The sequence below is a fragment of the Cynoglossus semilaevis genome, chromosome 3 (genome assembly GCF_000523025.1).
Source record: "Cynoglossus semilaevis isolate Cse_v1.0 chromosome 3, Cse_v1.0, whole genome shotgun sequence".
NCBI classification, from domain to species: domain Eukaryota; kingdom Metazoa; phylum Chordata; class Actinopteri; order Pleuronectiformes; family Cynoglossidae; genus Cynoglossus; species Cynoglossus semilaevis.
The window spans coordinates 13,889,117-13,910,847 of record NC_024309.1 but is presented as its reverse complement, the minus strand read 5'-3'; the positions used below and the strand labels follow the sequence as shown (position 1 = coordinate 13,910,847).

General features: G+C 43.2%; 2 protein-coding genes across 2 annotated transcripts in view; both read left to right on the top strand.

The window, feature by feature from the left end:
• LOC107988358 (collagen alpha-1(XV) chain-like) overlaps positions 1-21,681 on the top strand; it is a 29,895-nt gene extending 8,214 nt beyond the window's left edge. Inside the window, exons 2-6 of the mRNA XM_025054761.1 lie at positions 1,237-1,374; positions 2,789-3,294; positions 3,380-3,462; positions 20,939-21,186; positions 21,291-21,681. Of these exons, the coding sequence (XP_024910529.1) occupies positions 3,278-3,294; positions 3,380-3,462; positions 20,939-21,186; positions 21,291-21,494 (552 nt within the window). The 5' untranslated portion in view covers positions 1,237-1,374; positions 2,789-3,277 and the 3' untranslated portion in view covers positions 21,495-21,681. The remainder of the gene's footprint in view (positions 1-1,236; positions 1,375-2,788; positions 3,295-3,379; positions 3,463-20,938; positions 21,187-21,290) is intronic.
• LOC103377432 (collagen alpha-1(XVIII) chain-like) overlaps positions 21,573-21,731 on the top strand; it is a 13,079-nt gene continuing 12,920 nt past the window's right edge. The window contains exon 1 of the mRNA XM_017031425.1: positions 21,573-21,579. Coding sequence (XP_016886914.1) covers positions 21,573-21,579 — 7 coding nt within the window. The remainder of the gene's footprint in view (positions 21,580-21,731) is intronic.

Below are 21,731 nucleotides of genomic sequence, written 5' to 3'. Positions count from 1 at the left end.
TGTTGAATTGTCCCTCCTCAAATAAAAGTCTCGTGTTAACTTTGAAAATAAGTGTCAAACAAACTTAAACCTTTTTTTTGTCCTTTTGTCTGACCCACTGTACAGATTAGATTCATATAAAATGATCAGCACCAGTATAATGCGAATCATGTGTTTTTAGCACCACCTACAGGCCTGGGGAGCTAGATGGTCAATGCTGACAAACACCAGAATACCAGGATTTAACCAAATTGTGTACTTTTAATTTCTGGTACTTACCAGGATTTAACTAAATTGTGTACTTTTAATTTCTGGTACTCTTTACAGTTCTTTGTAGCAGATTTTGTCGTGTGCACATGGTTTCTGCTCCTGGTTCCTGGTACCAATTACTGCAGTGGAAATGTTGAGGATTAGCTTCTCCGTCAGCAGATAGAGCTTCAAATAATAATTAAATTAGTGATAACTGTTATTTTAATATCAAAGTTCTCAATTTCTTTGGGTTTTCTTCCATACATTTTTTTTTCAGCAATAGCAACGTTAATTGTAGTTGAAAACAACAAACAGCTGAGGGTCCAAATGTGGAAAATCCCCCGTTGAAGAGCTGTGCAGCTGCAGCAGATGTTCTGTCTCTGTGTTCATCAGTGAGTTGTGATGTCATCCCCAACAGTTCACTCAGTTTTCTCACAGCCTTCAGCAGAAGACTGATAAAGACCTGGTATCTGACTGACTCATACCGGCAGGACCCTCAGACTTTTAATTCCGCCTTCCCACAGACTCACCTCCCAGAAAACACCGGAGCGCTGCTCCTTTGTCTCCACGTCTCTCATCGCTCACCAACGTCCTTCTTTCCTTTGTTTACGTCCAAAAACACACAGGACTCTATGGAGACGTCCGAGCGCTCACCTAAAGTGGGGGTGTGGAGTAATCTTGGAACCACAAAATGTAATTACTCCTCTCCCTCCCCCCCCACAGGAGATTCTTCTTCCAAACAAACGGTCGTTAGGTTTCCGTCCTCCTCATGTTCATAACCAGAAGGTTCTGCTAATTATTCTGTGGTGGGAAGAATCTGTAGGAAATTAGGGAGAACATGTGATAACGTTGTTGCACTTCACCCTGATGACAGGAGATACAGTGTGGCTTTATACTCCACTCAGACATTTATGAAGTAATTAGTATTTCATGAGTATCTATGAATTATCTTCACTTCCTGTCAGACCAATGAAAACGCTGCCTTTATTTCCATTTGTTTGAATCCAGTTCTGGGCCTCGTTGGAGTCGCTGGTGTTTGAATCCAGGGACCAAAGAAGTCACATGGTCACTACTGCAGGCCCAGATGTTGGCAGAGTGCCTCGCCTTACAGCGGAAAAGATCAAGGGTTCAAGCCCCAGCTCTGAGGTAACAGGAGGGGAGGGGGCGGTCGACCACAGTCTAACAACATACAGATTGGGGATTAGGTTTATGTTCCCTCTGAACCGATAAAGAATGAAAAGATTATCATGAAATCTGTGATGTTCTACTGGAGTTTGAACGAAGTTTGAACGTTGGACGTCCTGTGTTTGTTGGGGACATTTGTAGTCGGCCTCAGTGTGAGGTCAGAGGAGTCAGGCCGTCTTATCAGAGCTGCTGCTGCTGCTGCTGCTACAACAGCATCAGCAACACTCTGTGATGGAGCGTTATCAGTCGGAGCTGTCAGGAGACAAGGTCTGAATACTTCTGTATCTGTCCTCCGTCCTCCACCCCCTCCACCTCCTCCACCTCCTCCACCTCGTAAAAAAATCCCAAGCTGATCCTGAGACAGTGGGGAGCGGAGGTGTTCATATCTAACATACCTCTGAGCGTCAGTCACACACACACTCAGCTGCAGAGTCACAGAGAGAGGAAAAAAAATGTTTAAAATCTGAAACATGCCTCGCCACATTTCAGCCGACTCCTAGTTTATTCTGAACGGCGAGTGTTCAATTCCCAGTTTATGACTCAGAACTTTTAACATAAATTTCTGGCCACGAGTTTCCAACACTCATCTGTGATAATATTTCCAGAACTAAATGGACCGAACCAAATGTAATGTAGATGATTTTCTACTTAAAAAAAAAAAGTAAAAAACAAAACCCTTCAGTGGTCGTTAAAAGGCCATATGGGTTTTATTGTGGGGCTGCAGGGGACTGGTTAATGAACGTTGTTGGAACGCTCGCCTTTTATGCTTTCTGCCCATCCAGACAACAATAGTAGAATTGACAGACAACCATACCATAATAAGCTCTGGCGGGCCACATTTGGGCCACAGGCCTTGAGTTTGACATATGTGCTCTAAATATTGAAGAAGAAGAATAAGCAGTAGATCATAGATGGATTTTTTTTTTCCACCATTTATTTGTTCATGTTATCAAACAGACCATGTGCACATGGTAACAGTCTGTACTGGTACATACTGTACCAGTACAGACTGTTCTCATGTCAGTTTAAGTTGTACATTCACAACATGTATTTTTCCCTATTAAAATATACCGTGTGAATAATAAAAAATACTATAATAATAAAAACATTAAGTTTAAATCCATCTGCAGAGAGACCTGGGCTTGACCTTTGAACTTTAGAAACTCCAGACAATATCAATTTTATTTGATCATTTTTCACTTTGACAGACAACAGTTTAGCAGCTTTGTTAAACGTTTATTTTATGGTTCTTTTGTTCTGAAGAGAGACAGTTGTTGTGTTTATTTTTGTCAAGGCAACATTCTTCTTTGGAATGAACAGACTGCATTCTTTCTTTCATTACTGAAAGTTTTTTTTTTTTTGCTGAACATTAAAGAGACATTTTGGATGCTTCACCTCCAGAGGCATCTCCTCCACCTCACCTCCACCAGCCTGTGTCCTCCCCCGTCCTCTGGTCAAGGCCGGAGCTGGCTTTAAAGCCCAGTGAAAGTGAGATGAGCCACAGCAGGAGAAGAAGAAGAAGAAGGCGAACGTCTTCTTCTGAAAAGTGTGCTAATTTGAAAGTGGGAGCTGTGATGTTTGAGGGGAGGACTGAATCAGAAAGTACCCGTCCGTAGAGAGACTCCGAGAGTCGGGTTTCAGCTGTGAGAGGGCCCCCCCCACCGCCCACCCTCCTCCAGGTCAGACGCACTGAAGCTGCCTTTGTTTGACTGAGAACCAGAGAGAGGAGGAAAGAGGAGGAGGAAAAGTTTGCAGAGTTTGGAGTTGGTGCAGAGCAGCAGCAGCAGCAGCAGCTCCATCTCTCTGTTCTCCTCTCAGGAACAGAACCACTTCTGTTCTGGGTCCACACTCAGCTCCACTGAAGATGAAGACCTTTTCACGGTAATTCAAATCTTCTCTGACTTTTGTCCAGAGAATTCTTTTTTGGTTCCACGTGTTCTCACTCCTCACCTGTGTCTCTCTGCAGAGTTCCCCTCTGGTTCTGTGGATTATTTCTACTCAGCGTCCATTTGTGGAGCCGTCACTCCTCTGCATATCAGCTGCTGGACGGTATGTGCTCTCTCTCCCTCTCACTCTCTCCCTCTCTGACTCTGTTGTTGTTGGAGAACGTTCTTTGGCCAAACCTTGTGCTGCCTCATGATTTTTCATGAGCTGGATACTGTATGAATGATGGAGCTGTTCCTCAGCTGTGGTTCTGTGCTCTGCACTGCAGGATGGGCAGGAAGATACTGCTGTAACACACACTCTATCTATCATAGATCTACACTAAAAGAATGAATGAATGAACGTAGAGATTCTTCTGGACATTGACTTCATCTTTGTCCTGTTCTAATATTAGTTTGAAGTAAAGTTCTTGATCTTGATCCAACATCCAGCTCTTGTTACCTTTAAATCAATGTGGACAATTAGCATTGCTGGCTAATATTTAGCTTTTTGCCTGTTACCTTGCTGACTTTGGTTTGATTTATCAAGACAGTTATTCATTTGTTTTCACCCTTTTTTATATATATATTTCTATTTGTCTATTTTGTGCTAACCTCTGAGTATGTTGTAGCTAGTGTTACCAGCAAACTTAGCCAACTAAGTATTTTGTGTGATTACTGCTAACTCTACAGATACTGTTGGCTAACTTTACAGCTCATTTTGATGAATACAGTCTAGATTTTTACCTTTTGTTAATAGATTGACTGATTATTTTTTTAGCTGATATGCTAAAAGTAAACTCAGATTTAGCCTTTTTTATGAACTAGAATGATTTCACTGTGGTTTCATTTTCCTTCCTAATATTTTTGCAACGTTGATATTTTCTGAGCTGAACTCGACCCAGAATCACTGTGTATCTGTATGAGGCTCACGCTGGGGGGGCTGTTTCACAGGAAGTTTAGTGAGAACATGGAGGGGCCACTTGATGCCTTTTTTTTGTTTTCTTTTGTCTGATAACCTGCCGTCTCCTCCTCTGCTGCAGTGATGTGTGTCTCAGAGCCTCTGTTCTCTGTTCTCTCACTGCAGATTATACTCAGAATGTTTCCCATGATTTATGGGTCAGTCAGAACACTGCTACACCTCCTCAGTCATAGAGCTCAAAGCCAAACTGGCTCTCCTTCAGGGGTGTAAGAGGATTTAATTACAGTGAAATATCTCCAGATTTTGTTTCACGATATCGTGTCAATATTTTACAGCTTTGTATCCAGTATTTCATTAACGATTAATGGGCAAATATTCATGTCGTTGGTTCATTTAATCGCCGACTCTACTTCAGAGTTACAGAAGGAGGCGGTGGAAGAAGAAGTGGGTTGTTGTTCCACCAGGTAGTAAAGATGATGTCATGGCAGGATTTCATTGGTTTATAGACCCACAACTGATGAACTGCCTCTGTTTTCATCACTGTGATGGAATTCAGCCTGGAATCTGCAGTGAAGTGTGTGTGTGTATCCTGACCTATGGAGACCTCTGGGTCACAAAGGCTGGATTGTGTGGACACAGCCTCAAACTGTGTGGTCTTCATTATGGCTCTGACTTTTGAATTACACCTCACTGTAATGTCGTCCTGTGGTAACGAGGTTTGAGCTTCACTGCACTGGGGCAGAACCTCGCTCTGAGTGTGTGTGTCTGTGTGTGTGTGTGTGTGTGTTTTGGGTCCAGACTCAGTTTTTATAGAGTGTGATGGCGGCTGTTTGCGTCTCCTCTCTCTCAGGCCCGTGAGTGCCGCTGCCATCGTCTTAATCCTCTGCCATGATTCACATTTTCAAAACACAGAGGCTGGCTCACTTTCCACAGAGAGGGAGGGGAGGGGCAGGGGGGGGGGGGGGGGTGGGGGGGGTGAAGGGGGAGAGACAGAGAGAGCAGCAGGGACAAATATTTCCAAGCTGCATGCTGTAAATATTCCTGAAAACATCAGGGTCTCCATGGCAACAGGAGTGTTTTAAAATAAAGTTCATGTTGTGTGTTTAGTTGAGTGTAAACTGGTTCCTGCTGGACTTAAGGAGTAACAGCTGGTTATAAGAAAGAGCGGCTCGTGAAATGGGTCATCTCATAGTGTTGGTTTGTAATTGAACCTCAACGTTGTTTTTGTTTTTCTCTGGATTCGTGGAGTTACCTGGGAATGTGAGATTCCTGATTAAAAAATCAAACTGTAAACTGTTCTCCTCACTCAGGAGACGAACGAGTGCCTGCACAGAAGAGTAGAAATGAAGTTGGATGGGTGACATTTAGACCGTGATTCACTGCCAAATGTCAGAAATTCCCAGTGTCAGTGCGTGGCCAAAGTCCAAATTCCACTTCATGGATAAATGTGAACTTCCCAAAGAGAATTTGTGGCCACAGTTTATTTGGATTTTGTATTTTTTCATGTTGGATTTGGATCAATTAGGAGCTAAGAATTTATAATTGACCACTGACTCCGTGTCAGAGCGTCATCATAGCAGCGCTCACCGCTGGGATGAGCTGTTCAAATAAGACTAAGAACCAAAGCAGAATAACTGAGTGGGCGGGGTGGGGGCAGTTGTCAGCCTACGGGTGGGTAAAGAGTAGAACATGAGGAAAAGAAGCAGAAAAGTTTACAGTTTGGTAAAGATTCTTATTTTTTATTGACAGTTGTTGTTGCATTTAAACCTCTGACCACTAGTTGGTTGTACAGGGACAGTATTTGCAAGTATTTGAGACTTTGAATCAAATGGTATTTGTTTTAATATACAAGAAAAAAAAATCTTCCATTAGCTGAAGAAATAGCTAAAAGTTAGCCAGGATCCTGCTAAGCTTCAGCTCAAAAACAGGTCAGATGAACTGTTTTATTCTCTGTCCTAAAACTGAATCACAGGCCGTTGAAAAAATAACAGTTACATTTTGACTGAGGTGAACGTACGACTACTGAAGAATGCTGATTGGTCGGTTTTTAGTCTCATTCACAGTCGATCTGTGTCAGTTGTGTTCTGGTGGCTTCAACCACACTGACCAAAAAATGTCACACAGAGTCTTTTATTTTGTCACTTCTCAAAGACATTTCCTGTTTTACATTTCACATTTTTCTCTCCTGTGGTTTGTGGACGTTTTTTAAGACTAGTTTTTCGTCCTTGATTCTTTCATTGACTCTGTTTCCGTCTGAGACTCAAACACAGAAACTCTTCCTGTGACTCTTTTCTCTTTTTTTTCCTCTCCTGCTTCAGCAGAAACAAACTCAGTCAAGATGTACTGCACGTGTCGGTGCGTCACACACTCCATATCCCATCACTGAACCTGACCTGGACCCTGGTGCCTGTCACTCACAGGTCATTGATGATCTCATTGACTCTGACTTGATTTCACTGCTCTGTAAATCTGCTGATGTCAGACTTTGACAAACCCCTGGAATCAGCCACCCCCCCTCCCACCCTCTCATGTTTTTCTGTAGGGTAAACAGGAGCTGAACTAAAATTGTCCTTTAGCAAAACAAGTCTGTTTTTCTTAGAACTGGACCCAGTGTTGGGCCCTGACACTGTCTGTAGAAGTGGAAACTGAAGGACAAAGACAGGATGTGTTTAAGTTTAGGGTTCTGTGACTCTGGAGCTTCTAAAAATGTGTGAGGACCAAAGGTCAATTTGGCTTTTGATGAGTGACAGATACCTGGGGGGGGGGGGGTATTTTTGTTTAGTCGCTGTGCTAATATTTGGCTAATTTTGGTGGAAACTCATAGTTATTTTAACTACTGTTTGAGTAGCCTTTCTTTTTTTGTTTTACTCCAAACGTTGGCCAAAGTTTGCACCTTCAATGATGACATTTTTATTACCCATACAGAGACTTTTAGTTAAATCAAATCTGCATTGAATGAAAACCCCTGTCTTAGCCACTGTAATTATAAATCACATTTTGTATCAATTTAATTTCGACTCATTAGCTCTGTATCTAACAGTTAATCCAGTGAATTCAGCTGCAAACACACAGCAAAAACAGACAACAACAGGAAGAATATGCATCACATAACGTGACATAATTCCTGGACAGAACGGTTTTCCAGAAAATACATCAGAAAGAAACAAGTTTAGAAATAAATAAATAACATTTTTATTGGTTCGACGCGGTCCAAGATCGAGGAGGAGGAGGAGGAAGAGAAATCAGAAACCACATCAAAGTCATCAGGACTTTGATGGTGGAGGCCTTGAAGTCAGTGACTGTTGTTCAGATGGAAGTTAATGAAGCAGTTTGAACAAAGATAAGATTTGTTTGATCAGGAACACAGTCAGAAGTCTCTCAGCGGAAAAATAATAAAAACTTTTATTTTCCTTCCGTTCCTCTGGGGCAAAACACGGCCCTGAAATATATAGACTATAAATATATAGTCATGATACGGTTGAATTACAGGTATGAAATAATTAGTGGATTTATAAGAGTCATGTGACTTTTCATGTGAGTTTAGTGGCCCTTTAATTATGGGACGTTAATTAAAAAAAAAAAGTTCATGTTCACAGCCGTGTGTCTTTAAAGTGTGTGGTTGGACTTTAATGATTTTTGGCACCGACTTGAAAACATCTGACTGCACCTGACGACGACTGGAGGAGCGTTCAGTCAACATGTTTGGGCTCCAGCAGCGGTTTCCTGGTTTGTTAAACACTAAACATGGAAACAACAGGGAATCTCCCGCAGTCTGGAAAGTTTGTGACTGGGAGAGAGAGAGAGAGAGAGAGAGGGAGAGAGAGAGATGCTGCAGGAACAAACAGGTGACTGTGGGTCTGAGAGCAGAGGGACGAGGTCACATCCTGTCCTTCAGAGATGGAGAGACTGAGTGATGTGATGATCTCATGGACCTCGTACTCGGCTGAGTGTGTGTGAGTGTGTGTGTTGTGGAAACACAAAATGTAGGAAATGAAGATTTTACTTTGGCTACAGTATTTTATTCCATCATGGATGTTTTTTTTTAAATAATTTTTCCTCTGAGATGCAGTTGGAGTGTGGAGTTCTTTATGTTCTGCTCATGAGGTTGTGGAACAGGAACGTGTTCTTCTAATGATAGAACAGGGTTAGTTTTTTATTTTTTTATTTCCTCTTCAGTTGTTCATTGGTACATAGTACAGGTAACAGAAAAGCACGTCGTTCCTAGTACTTTTTTAGTACTTTCCTTTGATAGAAACTTATTTGGGTTAAACTTTGGAAGTTCAAGTTTATCTGATTTAAAGATGTTGAGCTAATCCTGGATTAGCAGCTGCTCATCTCCTCAGGAGGTTCCGTTGAAGAACCCTTGGTTCTCGATGACACCTTACAGCAGCAGAGGAACTGAGTTTGGGATCAGTGCCGGGGGAACAGATAATCCCTGCTCTGTTTCCCAGAGGGAGGTGGGATTAGGAGAGAGGTGGGATTATAGGCGCTGTTGTTGTTGTTTGCTGTGTGTGTGTGTTTGTGGTTTGTTCAGCTGGTCTGCAGCTGTGTTGTTTCTGAGCATACTGTCGATGCATCTCCTGTGAAAAAAACCAAACAAATAAAATAAAACAAAATAAAAAACACATTTTTATATTTGTTCTTTGTGGTCACATCTTAGTTGAGTTTTTCACTCCTCACACCGATTGGTCGTTGACTTTAACAAACAGTCGTCGACTCGGGCGGAGACTTGAAGCAGGTCTGACTTTGACTCGCTGTTCCTGTGTTGGTAACAACAGGAATTACAGCTGTGTTTGTGTGTGTGTGTGTGTGAAGCCACATCGTTGGTGCCGTTTGATTGGCAGGACGTCATAAATTAAACAACCTGCTCCTTTATTCGGAAATATACGACTCAACTTCTCAACTGACGAGCTGCAGTTTTATAATCTGGGCTGTTCTTCCACACACATCTGTGTAATCAGAATGTAAGGCGGCTGATGTACTGCAGTGTGTGTCATGTGGTGTTTAAAGTCTTACACTGTTTCTGTTTCACAGATGTGTTCAATGCAGCGGGTGCGTTTGGTTGTGGGTAAACGTGTGTGTGTGTGTGTGAGAAATAAAACTGCTTCTGTGCCTGAAGCTGCAGCAGTCAACATATTTTCTGTCACCATGAAGGTGAAAAGTTGACTAACCAATCAGAAGCAGGGTAGCTGTGTGGGATGTGTTTGCTTGGTTTATCTCCATGACCAGGTGTGTGTGTGTGTGTGTGTGTGTGTGCGACGGCAGGGCGGATGGGTTCACAACCTGATGTGTAGTGTGTTGTTGTGTGGCCTCCCTGGTTTTTTTAGATGTTGAAACTGGCTCTGGGTTTTTCTGCTCAGGATGTGTCTGAGGTTTTTATTCATTTATTCTGGGCTTCATTACAACAAAAAAGTCGGCGAGTTGTGATTTCCAGTCGAGTAAAATATGCATAAAAGTCTCACAAGAAAACCAAAATGAAGTTATGACAGGAAATGAAAGTATTCTGTGGATTTATTTTTCTAACTACTTTTCATGCCGTACTTTATCGAGCTGTATTTTTAAGTCTCCTCTGCCTTCACTTCAGACTAAACACTTTTTAAGAAAAACCTTCCACTTGAACTTGGTCCCTCAGACTAAACACTGTTTTAAGAAAAACCTTCCACTTGAACTTGTTTTTCATCACCTGCTGCTGAGCCTCCACCGAGCAGCTCCACTCTGGAGTCTGATTCTTAAATCTTTCATCAGGTTCTTTGGTTCAGAGAGGAGAAGAAAATAAAAAATCCCCCCCAGAAGCTTTTAAAACGGGGAAATAAATTCAACACCTTTTGCACAAAAACAACAGTTTAAACCTCGACCTAAAACTCAAGTCGACAGTCCCAGTTCCAGCTGATTGGTCCTTTGTATCAACTTGTTGTTTTTTTTATTTCTATGTTGCAAAAAACAGTTCTGTTTTCCAACCTCCTGCTGACCTCAACAAATCACAGGATCAGGTCTACAGACTGTTGTGTAACAAGTTCTAAAGGAGGAGGGCAGAACCTGCACTAACAAGTGGACGAACCCCTAGGGGCTGTAAACCCCATGTTGAACACCAGTGTTTTATTATCTATTTTGTCTTCTGCAGCTGTGCAAACCTGAAGTTTGTCTGTGATTCTTTTTTTTCCCCTGATTTCCTCGGTTGATTCCTGGTTCCTGTGGCTCTGGACGGTCACATGGTCGGATGTTTGACTCTGATTATAAAAAAAAAAGTGTTGGACGACACTCACCCCCACCCCCACCCCCTCTCATACTTACCCATGAACAGCTGAGTAAGAATTGACGACGTGGCCAAAGAGGAAGAGAACTGAAGACGCTGCTGTTGCCTCATGATGTTTCTCTCTCTCTCTCTGGCCTCAGATTAGAACCCGCAACCCTGGACCAGTAAATGAGGGGGAAATCCTCTCACTTTGGAGTGTGTTTGTTTATGGCAGGAGCTCAGAGGTTTCTTCATGCTCTGTGAAGAGTGAACACTTGTCAGATGAAGGACTTTATGTCTGGTTCTTATCGCAGCAGGGATTTTAGGACATTTGAACATTAAGAGTTTTAAGAATTTTTCCTCTGTCACTTTTTCTGTCCTTTTTTTTTCATCTTAATCCACTTTTTTGTCTTAGCCGTCTTGGTACCCTAGCCAGTCCCCCCTCTCTCATCTACCCCCACTCCTCAATTGCCTCAGTGGACGCCCTGGCCCGGGGCGACCGCCCATGGTATAAAGATCCAGCTCTAGGGGCCAGAGCTAAAATTGTTTTTGTTTTAACATTTTTTCTTGGTTTTTCTTTCTGTATCCCCTGATGAAAAGTCTGGATTTTAATAAAATCTCTTTCCTCCCCACCCACCCTCACCCACCCTCTCAGATTAAAAAGCGTGAAGACTTTTTTAAAAGGCTGCAGTTCCCAACGTTATGATGCAACCAGTGTGTAAGAGTGTGAAACAAGGAGAGAGTGACAGGAAGCATCGTGACTGTTAGTACAGCCTTGGCAGGTCTCTCTCTCTCTCTCTGGTACAGCCTTGGCAGGTCTCTTTCTCTCTCTCTCCCTCTCCTCCCCCTTCTCCCCCTCTCTCTTCACTGTAGGACAGTGTGCCTTCCCTCTAAGACTGTGGTTTTTCAGCCTTGTTTGTTTGGCAGCAGCAACAGAACTCAGTGGATGAAAGAAATCAATATTTACTGTGTAGGAAACGTGCAAAGACTTAAAAAGGAAAGTAAGGGTCGGGCAGAGTGAACAAAACAACAGTGGCTCTGTCCAGGAAATTAATTTATTATCAATAAGTTCATGGTTTGAGGTCCCAGATGGAGAACATTTGCCAAGGACACGTTAGTTCTGAACTGTGTGGGCCTCGGCAGCGTCAGCAGCGTCCACTTCCAGTTCCAGTTCCTGTGGCTCATACAGTGTATGTTCTAGTGGATTTGAAAACCAAAGAAGGGTCTGGTCTGGTCTGGATTAATATGGCCTGGTCTGGTCTAGTCTGGTCTGGTCCAGTCTGGTCCAGTCTGGTCTGGTTCAGTTATTGTTCGTCTAAAAAGGTCGGTTCGTTCTGCACAGACTTGCACAGTATTTGTTAGAAAATAAACCAAACTCTTCTCTAACTAAACACATCACAGAATAATCTGTCCAGATCTGTCAGAATGAAACGGCTGTTGCTCAAACACAGTTTCTGAACCAGATCACTTTTCTTATGTTTACTTCATTTGTTAACAGTTTGTTCAGGGCAGAGCGGCTGTGAGTGGTTCACTTCACAACAACAACATTTACATCAAATTGATCCAAAGACACAGAGGAGGAAAGAGGAGCAGGAACCTTTTTTGGGGGGGATTCTTCACTTGGACCTGAGTTTGTCAGTCAGTCTTGGTGTTTCCTCAGATGTGATTGGACCAGGAAACAGACTGTGGTCAGATGTGGAGCACGAAGTCTGTCTGGTTGCCAACAGGTACTTGTTGAGGGGTTTTATGGAGGATCACAGTTATGTGTGATCTTCTGTTTCAGGCTCAGTGTCAGGAGAGAACACACACACACACACACACACACACACACACTGGAGTCATAGTCAGGCCGTTAGGTTTCTTGGTCGCGGAGCGGAAATAAAGTCCGTACTTTTGCATAAAACTTCTTTATGAACTTACATCAACTTTTACGATGGAAAAACATTGGAGTTTCCACTCAGGTGAAGTGTTAAGTTGGACACTCAGCAGTTTAATGACCAGTCAGATGGAGAACTCCAAGAAAGTACAGTCTTTTTTTTTCTTCTATTTTCCGACTGTTATTCCCACCTGGGACCAGATGATGTAGAGCAGCACAATGTAAATAGAAATGTCACAGTGTCAGCTGAGCCGGACCATAGTTTTAACTCACATTTGTTACTGTGTTTGTTGTATTGAGTAAAAAATAAAGTTAATCTTGAACAATGTCAAATAAAATCAAACTACAGCAGTATTGTATAAATAGGTTTTAAGCCTAGATTTAAAATGTCAGGGTTATAACTGAAGGGAGGCAGCTGTTGTTGTGCAGTAAATTGGTATTTAGATAGTGAGAGTGATGCATTGTGGGTGTTGCTAGGCTACAGAGCGAGGTGCATGGGTGTTTTTCAAGTGACCACAGACTGGGCCACCCTGAGGTTGTTTCTGGGCCATGTGCGGTCCACGGGCCTTTATTTGAAGAAACCACATGTAGATGGTTTCACTGCACAAACGCTTCATGTTAAAAACCAGAGGAAACCCACAACCGTGCTGGTCTGTCTCCAAACCACCGGTGGCCCAGGAGATAATGTGAGAAACCAGTCCTAATGCTGCTGCTGCTGCTGCTGCTGCTGCTGCTGCTGCTGCTGTAAGATGTTGTGTTGTTTTTTGAAGTCAGTCAGTTTGTTTGTGTGTCCACCCAAGGCGTCGACTCCTTTCCTGTGTTATAATTACTGGACTCTGTGATTAGAACTCAGTGGACGCTCGTCTGTGATTGGACCGTCGCCTGTCTTTTCCCAGAATTCACACATTTGTAAAAGTGGACGCTGCGTCCAACGGTGACTTCAGTCTTTATGACCTCATGATATTGTTGGATGCCATTCACATAAACACTCCAACCAAGTGTGTGTCTGTCAGAAATAATCATCATTTTTGATATAGGCGGAGTGTTTACAGGCAAGAATCTGGCAACATGATACGAATCCCGATATAAAGGCAACAATACGAAATATTGAGATACTATAGGACAAGAACCAGGTTTTAGATCCAGCAGAAACTGTCTGTTGAGGCGTCGACTTGTGCGTTCTGTCTAAGAAAAGCCAGATTTCGTGGTACGAACCTCGGGACCTGTCACTCAGTCCAATGTGAAGCTCACGTTTGTTTGTGAGTCAGAGTTTTGGCACTAACTGTCAGAGAAGTTCCTCTGAAGAGAACGTCTCTGACCCACATGTGGAGAATAAAAACACAGGGATCTCCCAGCAGTCGGAGTAAAAACAGAGCCGAGGTTCTGCCCCCTGCAGGGCCAGCAGATGAAGCGCAAACATCACAGACTCCAGGTTCTCCAGGAGCTGGAACCAGGAACATGTGTGGTCACGGGTCAGTGCAGACGGAGCAGAGGGAATGACACAAGGCTGTGTTCTCTGTGGGTTTTTATTTTTAAATTAAGGCCTGAATGAGATTCTTCTTCACATGAGTAGCAGAGACAGAAGAGAGATAAAAAAAGAAAACGTTGTCAGATGAGGATTTACATCATCTATGAAGAGCTGATCTGAATTTTTTGCTCTTGTTCATCATCCTTTGACTTGTTTCTTTGTCTCGTTACCAAATTAGACTTTAAATTTTGCTGCAGACTGACCCAGAGCTGCAGACTGACCCAGAGCTGCAGACTGACCCAGAGCGGCATGAACATGAACCCACGTGTTTAAAAGATCAAAGATGTTGCTGGTTGGAATCCTGGTTGTGGTTCAGTCGGGTCAGTCTCATCTGGGCCAGTCAAATCAGGACCCATTGACGGACTCGGCCGAGTTGCGCCATGAAAATGACCTCACACTCTGTGAGTCAATGAAGGGACGCAGCTCGCTACGAGTGTGTTGGCTCAGGTCCTGCTCTGAATTAGTGAGTCCAGCAGAGTCGGAGTCAGATCCCGATCCAGAGCAGATGGTAGCACTCAGACCTCCTCGCTCGTGCTCCTCCACCCTCTCTCTGTAGGAATGGTTTGGATAAACTACAGGAGTATCTTTAGTGTGATGAACACAAACACGACAAACCTCTGCTGCTGCTGCTCAGCTTTGGCTCTGCTCACTGGAAAAGTAGAACATTTTTATTTTTCTGCTCTGAGGAGCTGTTGGAGATGGAACAGCTGTTCATCCTTCAGCGGAAACTTTTCTACATTTATTAGGTTTTTGTCCCTCTTCTCCTATTCGTTTTTTTTTCCTTCTCCCCTTTCAGTTAATCTAATTCCTTATCGTTTTTTTCTTCGTTCCTCCTCCGTCAGAAGTCTGAACAAACACTCAGTGTCTTGTTGCTGAACTAAGAAGCTTTGAACGTCCTCTCTCTGAACCTGTAATCGATTGCTTTTGTCTTGTGTTGACACCTCTCCGTGTTGTCACCTCTCCCCTCATCAGTCTTCTCTCTTTCTGTCTGTCACCTTACCCCCCATTAGTCTTCTCTCTTTCTGTCTGTCACCTTCGTCGTGAGTTTTGACTCAGACTTTGACTCTTCTCCCTGAGTTCAAAGGCTGGACTCGTGTGGCCGTGTGTTCCATAATCGCTCTTACACCGGGGTCAGAGGTCAACCTCTACAGCTGCTCAAACACAGGTGGTGTTAAAGTGAAAAGACCGAGGTGTTTGCAGTCGAGCTTCCTGACTGTGAGCCACGTTTACCGTGAGGTCAGAGTCATATGACACAACAGTAAACATTCAACCAATCAAACAGTGTATGAACAGTAGCCACAGTTTAGGAAGTTCACGAAACAAAAGGTCAATATTTTAGGTTGAAGTCACTGGTGATGGAGGGGATGTAGTATAAACTGTATTTGTGTTTTTTCACAGTCACCGTTTTTAGGGGTGTGAGAAAATATCAATTCACTGAAATATCCCAATATTTCGTGTTATTCTACCCTATATAAGAAATAATTAAAAGTACAAACCAGCGAGATGTTGACCTCCACAGGGGTTAAGACGGAGCAGGTTGACCTCTGTGATCCTCAGAGCTAACATCGCTGCGTGGTCATTACGAGGTCGTGACCTCCTCCTCCTCCTTCTCGCACCATTTCAGTCGCAGTGAGACGTTCAGCTCCTCAAACCTCCATCAGCGTTGATCCTCCCTGTGCTTTCAGCCTGGATTTATTTCCACAACTTTGTTTTTCCTGGAGAATCCAGAAAAAAAATCAGCTGTTGTCAAACGACACCTCCAGTACCAGTGAAAAGAAACTGAATTTATTACTGAAATACTTAGCAGTTGGTTTAAACGTCACGACTGAAATGTGTTTTCTTTTATTCAAATCTGCAGAGAAGAACGTTGATTAAAGAGCAGATTTACAGCAGATTTCAGCCACTGTTTACATTATCATACATTAAGAGGACACCAGTGTGAGAGACCACCCTGAGAGAGAGAGGGAGCTGCTCTGCTTCAATAAGAGAAAAAAAAAAGAAATGACTGTGAGCTCTTAGAGCCAGAACTGGAAGAAAGACAAGAATGTGCCGAGAGTTTTTACAGCTCAGTCTCTTTAACCTCAGAGTGGACCTGGATTTACCTGGAACACACAAGGCCGGCCTTGTCTCTGTGTACATGTGTATGTGTGTACAGTATGTGTTTATCTGAGCGCACGTGTACCTCTCTGTGTATCTTAAACAGTACAAATGTACGGCTGCAGTGTCATGTGACCGTGTGGACATTGAACATGTCCATGTCCTGAAGTGATGCTGTGTCCCAGTGGGGGACTCTGAGGCTGCAGTCAGAAACCTCAGATGAAGTTAGGTCCACAGTCACCGTACTGGACGGTTCGGTCCGTGGATGAATCTGAATCTGAAAATCATAAAATTCTGTCTCCTCACATCTGTGGGTTTGTCACAGCTGGATTCAGGGAAACAAGCCGTGGCTCATGGGCTGCACTGGAACCAGTTCACCACTTTTTTTCTCTTCTGTTTTTTGGCAGAGAACTCATCAGATTTTAGGCTGTGACTAGAACCTCACCCTCCCTCACAGAGAGGGAAGGCTCCACGACCGCAGTGTGTGGCTGGAGTGTAATGTAGTTTGTTGGAGGGGGCAATAATCTGATCTAATCTGTGGCATGTGAGGCAAATTGCTGGGAGCAGAGGTTTGAATTCCATGTCCATGAGTGAGTCGCTGGTTTCTCCTCCACTGTACAAATAAAAACTCCTTTTTATTGTTAACTCCAATTACACACTGACACATCACTGGGGCAGTGACCTTTGTTTGAAGCATTTTTCTATTGTTTAGGAATTTAAAGAAAACGTAAAATGAAAAACGGAAACTCAATCTAGACGATGAGAACATGCAGGAGACACGGCCAGAGTAGTCTGTGGTCAAACCTCACTCTGTGGGGCAGCCATCCTGCAGGACGTGTTCCAAAGGGACCACAGGGGGGCGACAGTTCCCAGGACAGGGCTAAAAATTGTTGTATAAGTGTACCAGTATTTGCTTTTGTCCTGCAATATTTTTTTTGTCAATTTCTGTGACCCCCGCCCCCATATTTTATGTATGATCTTTGGACCTCATCCACGGTCCAGACATGGAACATTCAAACATCCTGGTCACAGAGACCCGTGTCACTCAGTCTGTCAGCAGACCCGTCTTATCACTTCCTCTCTGCAGAATCACTGACAACTGTGGAATTTCCCTCCAAATCCTCAGCCTTTTTCTTTGCCTTTTCTTTGCCCAGACCACTTAATTACATCGTTGTTTTTTTTTTAATTCTTCCACCCTGGGAATGATCGACTGTTCCAAAGCTGAGAGAGCTGCAGCCCAGAGGTGAACGCGGGACACGGACGGAGCTTTGGCTGAGTCAGAATTTGGCTCTGACTCGTTGTAGATCGGCCAATCAGCATCGTGTGTCACAGAGAACACATCAGTAATGAGGTCCAGCAGTTCAACCATGTTGTCGTTGGTAACAGAAAATCAAACCAGACACAGTTTCAATTTTTTTTTTTTTCTGCAGCTCGGTCACTGAGGCACACGTCTGCGGTTACTGACTTCTCTGCAGCTGCATGTTGATAACTAAGAGCAGTGAAGCATTGTGGGAAACACAACTTAGTGGTTTCCTAGAATCTTAATTAACAAACTCAGTCAGATTGGAGGTTAGGGTTTAAGTTTACTCTGAACTGACCATTGGTGTGAATGAGAGCGTAAACATGAGTGTGAACGTTGACCATGTGAAACACTAGCAGCTGGTGTCCAGCGTGTAATTCCACCCTCTCCTGGAGACTGCCGGGATTGGCTGCAGCTCCCCACATGACCATGTGAAATATTCAGTGTCAGAAGAAGAAGAATTAACATATATGTGTGTGAATTTACAGGAAGGATTTCACTGCTGCAGTGATTCAGGTTCTCATTAAAAAAAACATCTGTTTTATCTCAGCTGCAGCTGTAAAAGCTGTTTCCATTCCATCCCATAATCAGCTGTGAGCTGTTGTTTTTTTTTTCTGTTTTCTGTCCCTTCGTTGGCCTTTTTACAACATGAACTCATCCTGGCTTCTCCAGAACCAGAGCCGGAGCCAGTGGTTTGGGTTTTGGCTGCGATAAATGCACGTAATATTTCACATTAAAAAATGTGTGTGTGTACAGTGAAGGAGGTCGGGGCAGATTTATGACAACTGACTCCACAGTCTGTTTATCTTAGCCCAGCCTGGTGACAGTGGTGGTACATTGGTGCAGAGCAGAACTTTCATAGAAGGTGAAAACTGTTGGGAGCTTCAGGGTTTTTTTTAATGTTCATTTTACAGCAGTCCGTGGTCCGTGGCAGGATTAAATCTGTCTTTGGATTCACACTGGAGCCTCTGAGCTGACAGGATGAACATTTTTCTTTTACTCTATTTACTCAGAATTTAGAATTCAGGATTTATTTAAGAGCCGTTGGCAGCTTGCTTGCTAACAGCAGATTAACGTAATGTGATTTTAAGAGCCGTTGACAGCTTGTTGCTAACAGCAGATTAACGTAACGTGACTCTACTCTTAACCTAAGTTTAGGTATACATCTTTTAGGTAGAGCAGCATGGTGAGACAAGTTGTTTTTATTGGTATTTTCTTTTAATTTTGTTTAGTTTTGGAGCCACACATCGTCTGATCTTTGGACAGTTTTGAACAAGGTCTTCACAATATTTGTATTATATTTATTATTGGTAAAATTAGTTTGAGGGCTTGAAAAAGGGCATGAGAAAACAGACTGAGTCAAAGAGTGAAATGAAGAATGGAAGGTAGTGATAATCTTTCAAAATAAAATACTACATACATACAAAAAAACTTTTTATTCTTTCTGTGGGGACTAGTCCTGGTCCCTGCCCCAGTGGTTGGGTTTGTGAGGCAGATCCACAGCAGCTCAGTGACTGTTATCACGGAGACACCAGATACCAAACCATCTTTATTATCATTTCAGACCTTTTCAACAGTTCCTGTAACTTTCCCACATCAATCATCTTCACATTGTTCTCCTCCATCTGTGGATCATATTCTTCAGCAGCTGCTCTGCCACACTTTTACAACATCACAGCAGCCAAGAGCTGAAAGTGGCATTTCTACCACACACTCTCTGTTTGGGATGAAAGAGAGAAAAACAAAACTTCATCTGATGAAGCAGATTTTGAGATTTGCTGACTTAAAAAAAACTTCAACTGTGCCTTTAAAATACTCCCCTCCTTTGATTCATGATGTTCTTCTGTGGAAACACCGTCCGTGGGGATGAAGATATCTCATCAGTTTTACCAAGGGTTCCAGGACTAGACTCGGTTCTCTTCTGCTTCCCAGGAACTGGGAGTGGATTTTTTCCTCCTTCGAGACTCAAGTACGTTTTCCTCTTTCACTACACGTGTACTGTAGTATCTCCTGAGTATTCCTGCTCATCAGTGCAGGAGGAGACCAGACTGAGCCAAAGGTGGAGGCCGTGACTGTCACGCCCTGAATCCTGGACCTCTCACAGATTTTCACAGTTCCACAGAAAATATTTCGACTGTCACTAAAAACAGACTTTTTCAGTATTTTTTTTGTTTTGTTCTGAAGTTCGGTTCCAAAGGTGGAGATCAGGTATCTGGACGCCAAGTATCTACAGAGCTGATGTGTTCACGTCTGTGCAGTTAGAGGAACATCTGCAGTGAAGTCAGACTTGGACCAGGTCCAGGAGCAGTTGATGACGTCCTGACCCGAGGGACCGTTGGACCTCGGTCGTCTCAGAAGATGAAGAAACCGCAGCCAACCACTCAATTAGACGACGGTCCGATTCCAGGAGCTGATCCACGGAGATGTTTCAACCTCTGATTCACGGCACACTTCTGAAGAACTCTGACTGACTTTGATTCCTTTTTTTTTTTTTTTTATGGTCCAAACATCACACACGGTCTCTACACACAGCCACTGGGGTTTGGTTGAACTTTATTGCCCATAAAGTTCAGATTTGTCTTTGGCTCCACACATGCACACACACACACACACACACACAGGGTGGCGAATGTTCAAGAATCCAAGAAAAAAAAGCTCTTCTGCAATATTTTATAATTTTGCCGTATTTGTAGCTCTTTGTAGCTAATAGTTAGCTATTTATTGTCAGCTCATTTTGACTATCTTTTAGGTTTGAATTATATTTGAGCCACGTGTTGTCTATGTTTGTTGCTGATGTTCAGTGTTCCTTTGGCCATCAAGCTAAGATTTAAATGTCTTTTTGGCTAACCTTTAGCTATTTTGGCTGGTTTATTATGTCGTTTGATAAAAAGTCCAAAACCTTTTTTCGTCAGGACGATGGTGAGGATGTTTGAGAACATCTGTGACAACGTTGTTTTTAACTGCTCTGTTGTTGAACTTCAGTAGCTGAACCTCTGTTTATATAAAGTCCATTAATACAAACACGCAGCCCTGGTGGACGCCGTGATGTTGGCATTCTTCACCTTAGACACACAGAGCGAGGCGCACAGCCTAATTTATAGGAAGTGCCACTGCAAGTGTGTGTGTGTGTGCGTGTGTTTCTAATACCTTCCAGATGAAGGTCGTCTGTTCCCTCATACGTACAGAAACAACACATGATTGTTCCTGGGGTCATTTCTGTTAAAGAGAACCAGCTGCTGCAGATGACACACAATCCGTGTGTGTGTGTGTGTGTGTAGAGATATTTTTTTATAGAGGTTTTCACAAATTGTGTGTGTTCTTCTTGGAGAACCTCATAAACTGACAGAAGAGGCATGTACGGTTTTTTAGATTATCAGTGAAAATAGTTGGATCAGATGGATGTGTTTTCTTAGATTCATTAGCAGCAGAGGGGATTCTGGGAAATGACAGTATTTCTTTGAACTGTTCGCAGAACATATCTCGTCTAATTAATCAAAACAGTCTTCACTCCTGAGTCCTCCACCGACACTCCAGGGGTCATGAACCCCATGTTGAAGACCTCTGATCCAGGGGTCTGTTTGTTTTTGTTTTCTCTGCTCAGACTTGTTACTCACATCTTGGTGTTTTCTCTTTGTTGTCTTCATCCAGATCGCGGTTCTCAGGGAGCTCTGGACCTGACAGAGCTGATCGGTGTCCCACTCCCACCCTCCGTCTCCTTCGTCACCGGTTTTGAAGGTTACCCAGCCTACAGTTTTGGACCAGAGGCCAACGTGGGTCGTCTGACAAAGTCCTTCATCCCTGACCCATTTTACAGTGACTTTGCCATCACTGTCATGGCCAAAGCCACCACACGGAGAGGTGGAGTTCTGTTCGCCATCACTGATGCTCTTCAGAAGGTCAGTCCTGCAGAATCTCACCTAAAAAAAAAGAAAAAAAATGCAGACGGAGGGAAAAGGATTTAAATATATATATAAATGTATATTGTTGGTGATGTTTTCAGGTGGTTCACTTGGGTGTAGCTCTGTCAGAGGTGGAGGATGGATCTCAGCGGGTGGTCCTCTACTACACTGATCCGGGAACCTCGGCAGGAACTCGGGAAGCCGCTTCCTTCAAGATGGGTGACCTGACAGGGCGTTGGGCAAGGTTCACTCTGACAGTGCAGGGATCAGAGGTGAGAAATCCGAAAGTCAGGTTTGTGAAGTGAAGTTCGTCTTTAAACCAAAGGTTAAAAACTGCACAGTGTTGAACCACTAGGGGTGTGTATTGACACGATTCTGGCCATATGATAAGTATCGCGATACTGGGGCAACTATGTTACTAACGTTAGAACAGATCATGAAACTAAATATCACAATATTTCAATGTATCAATGTTTTTCTTACACCCCATGAACGACTGTGTGAAGATGAAGCTGTTTTTTTTTTCTTACTTCAGGTGCGTC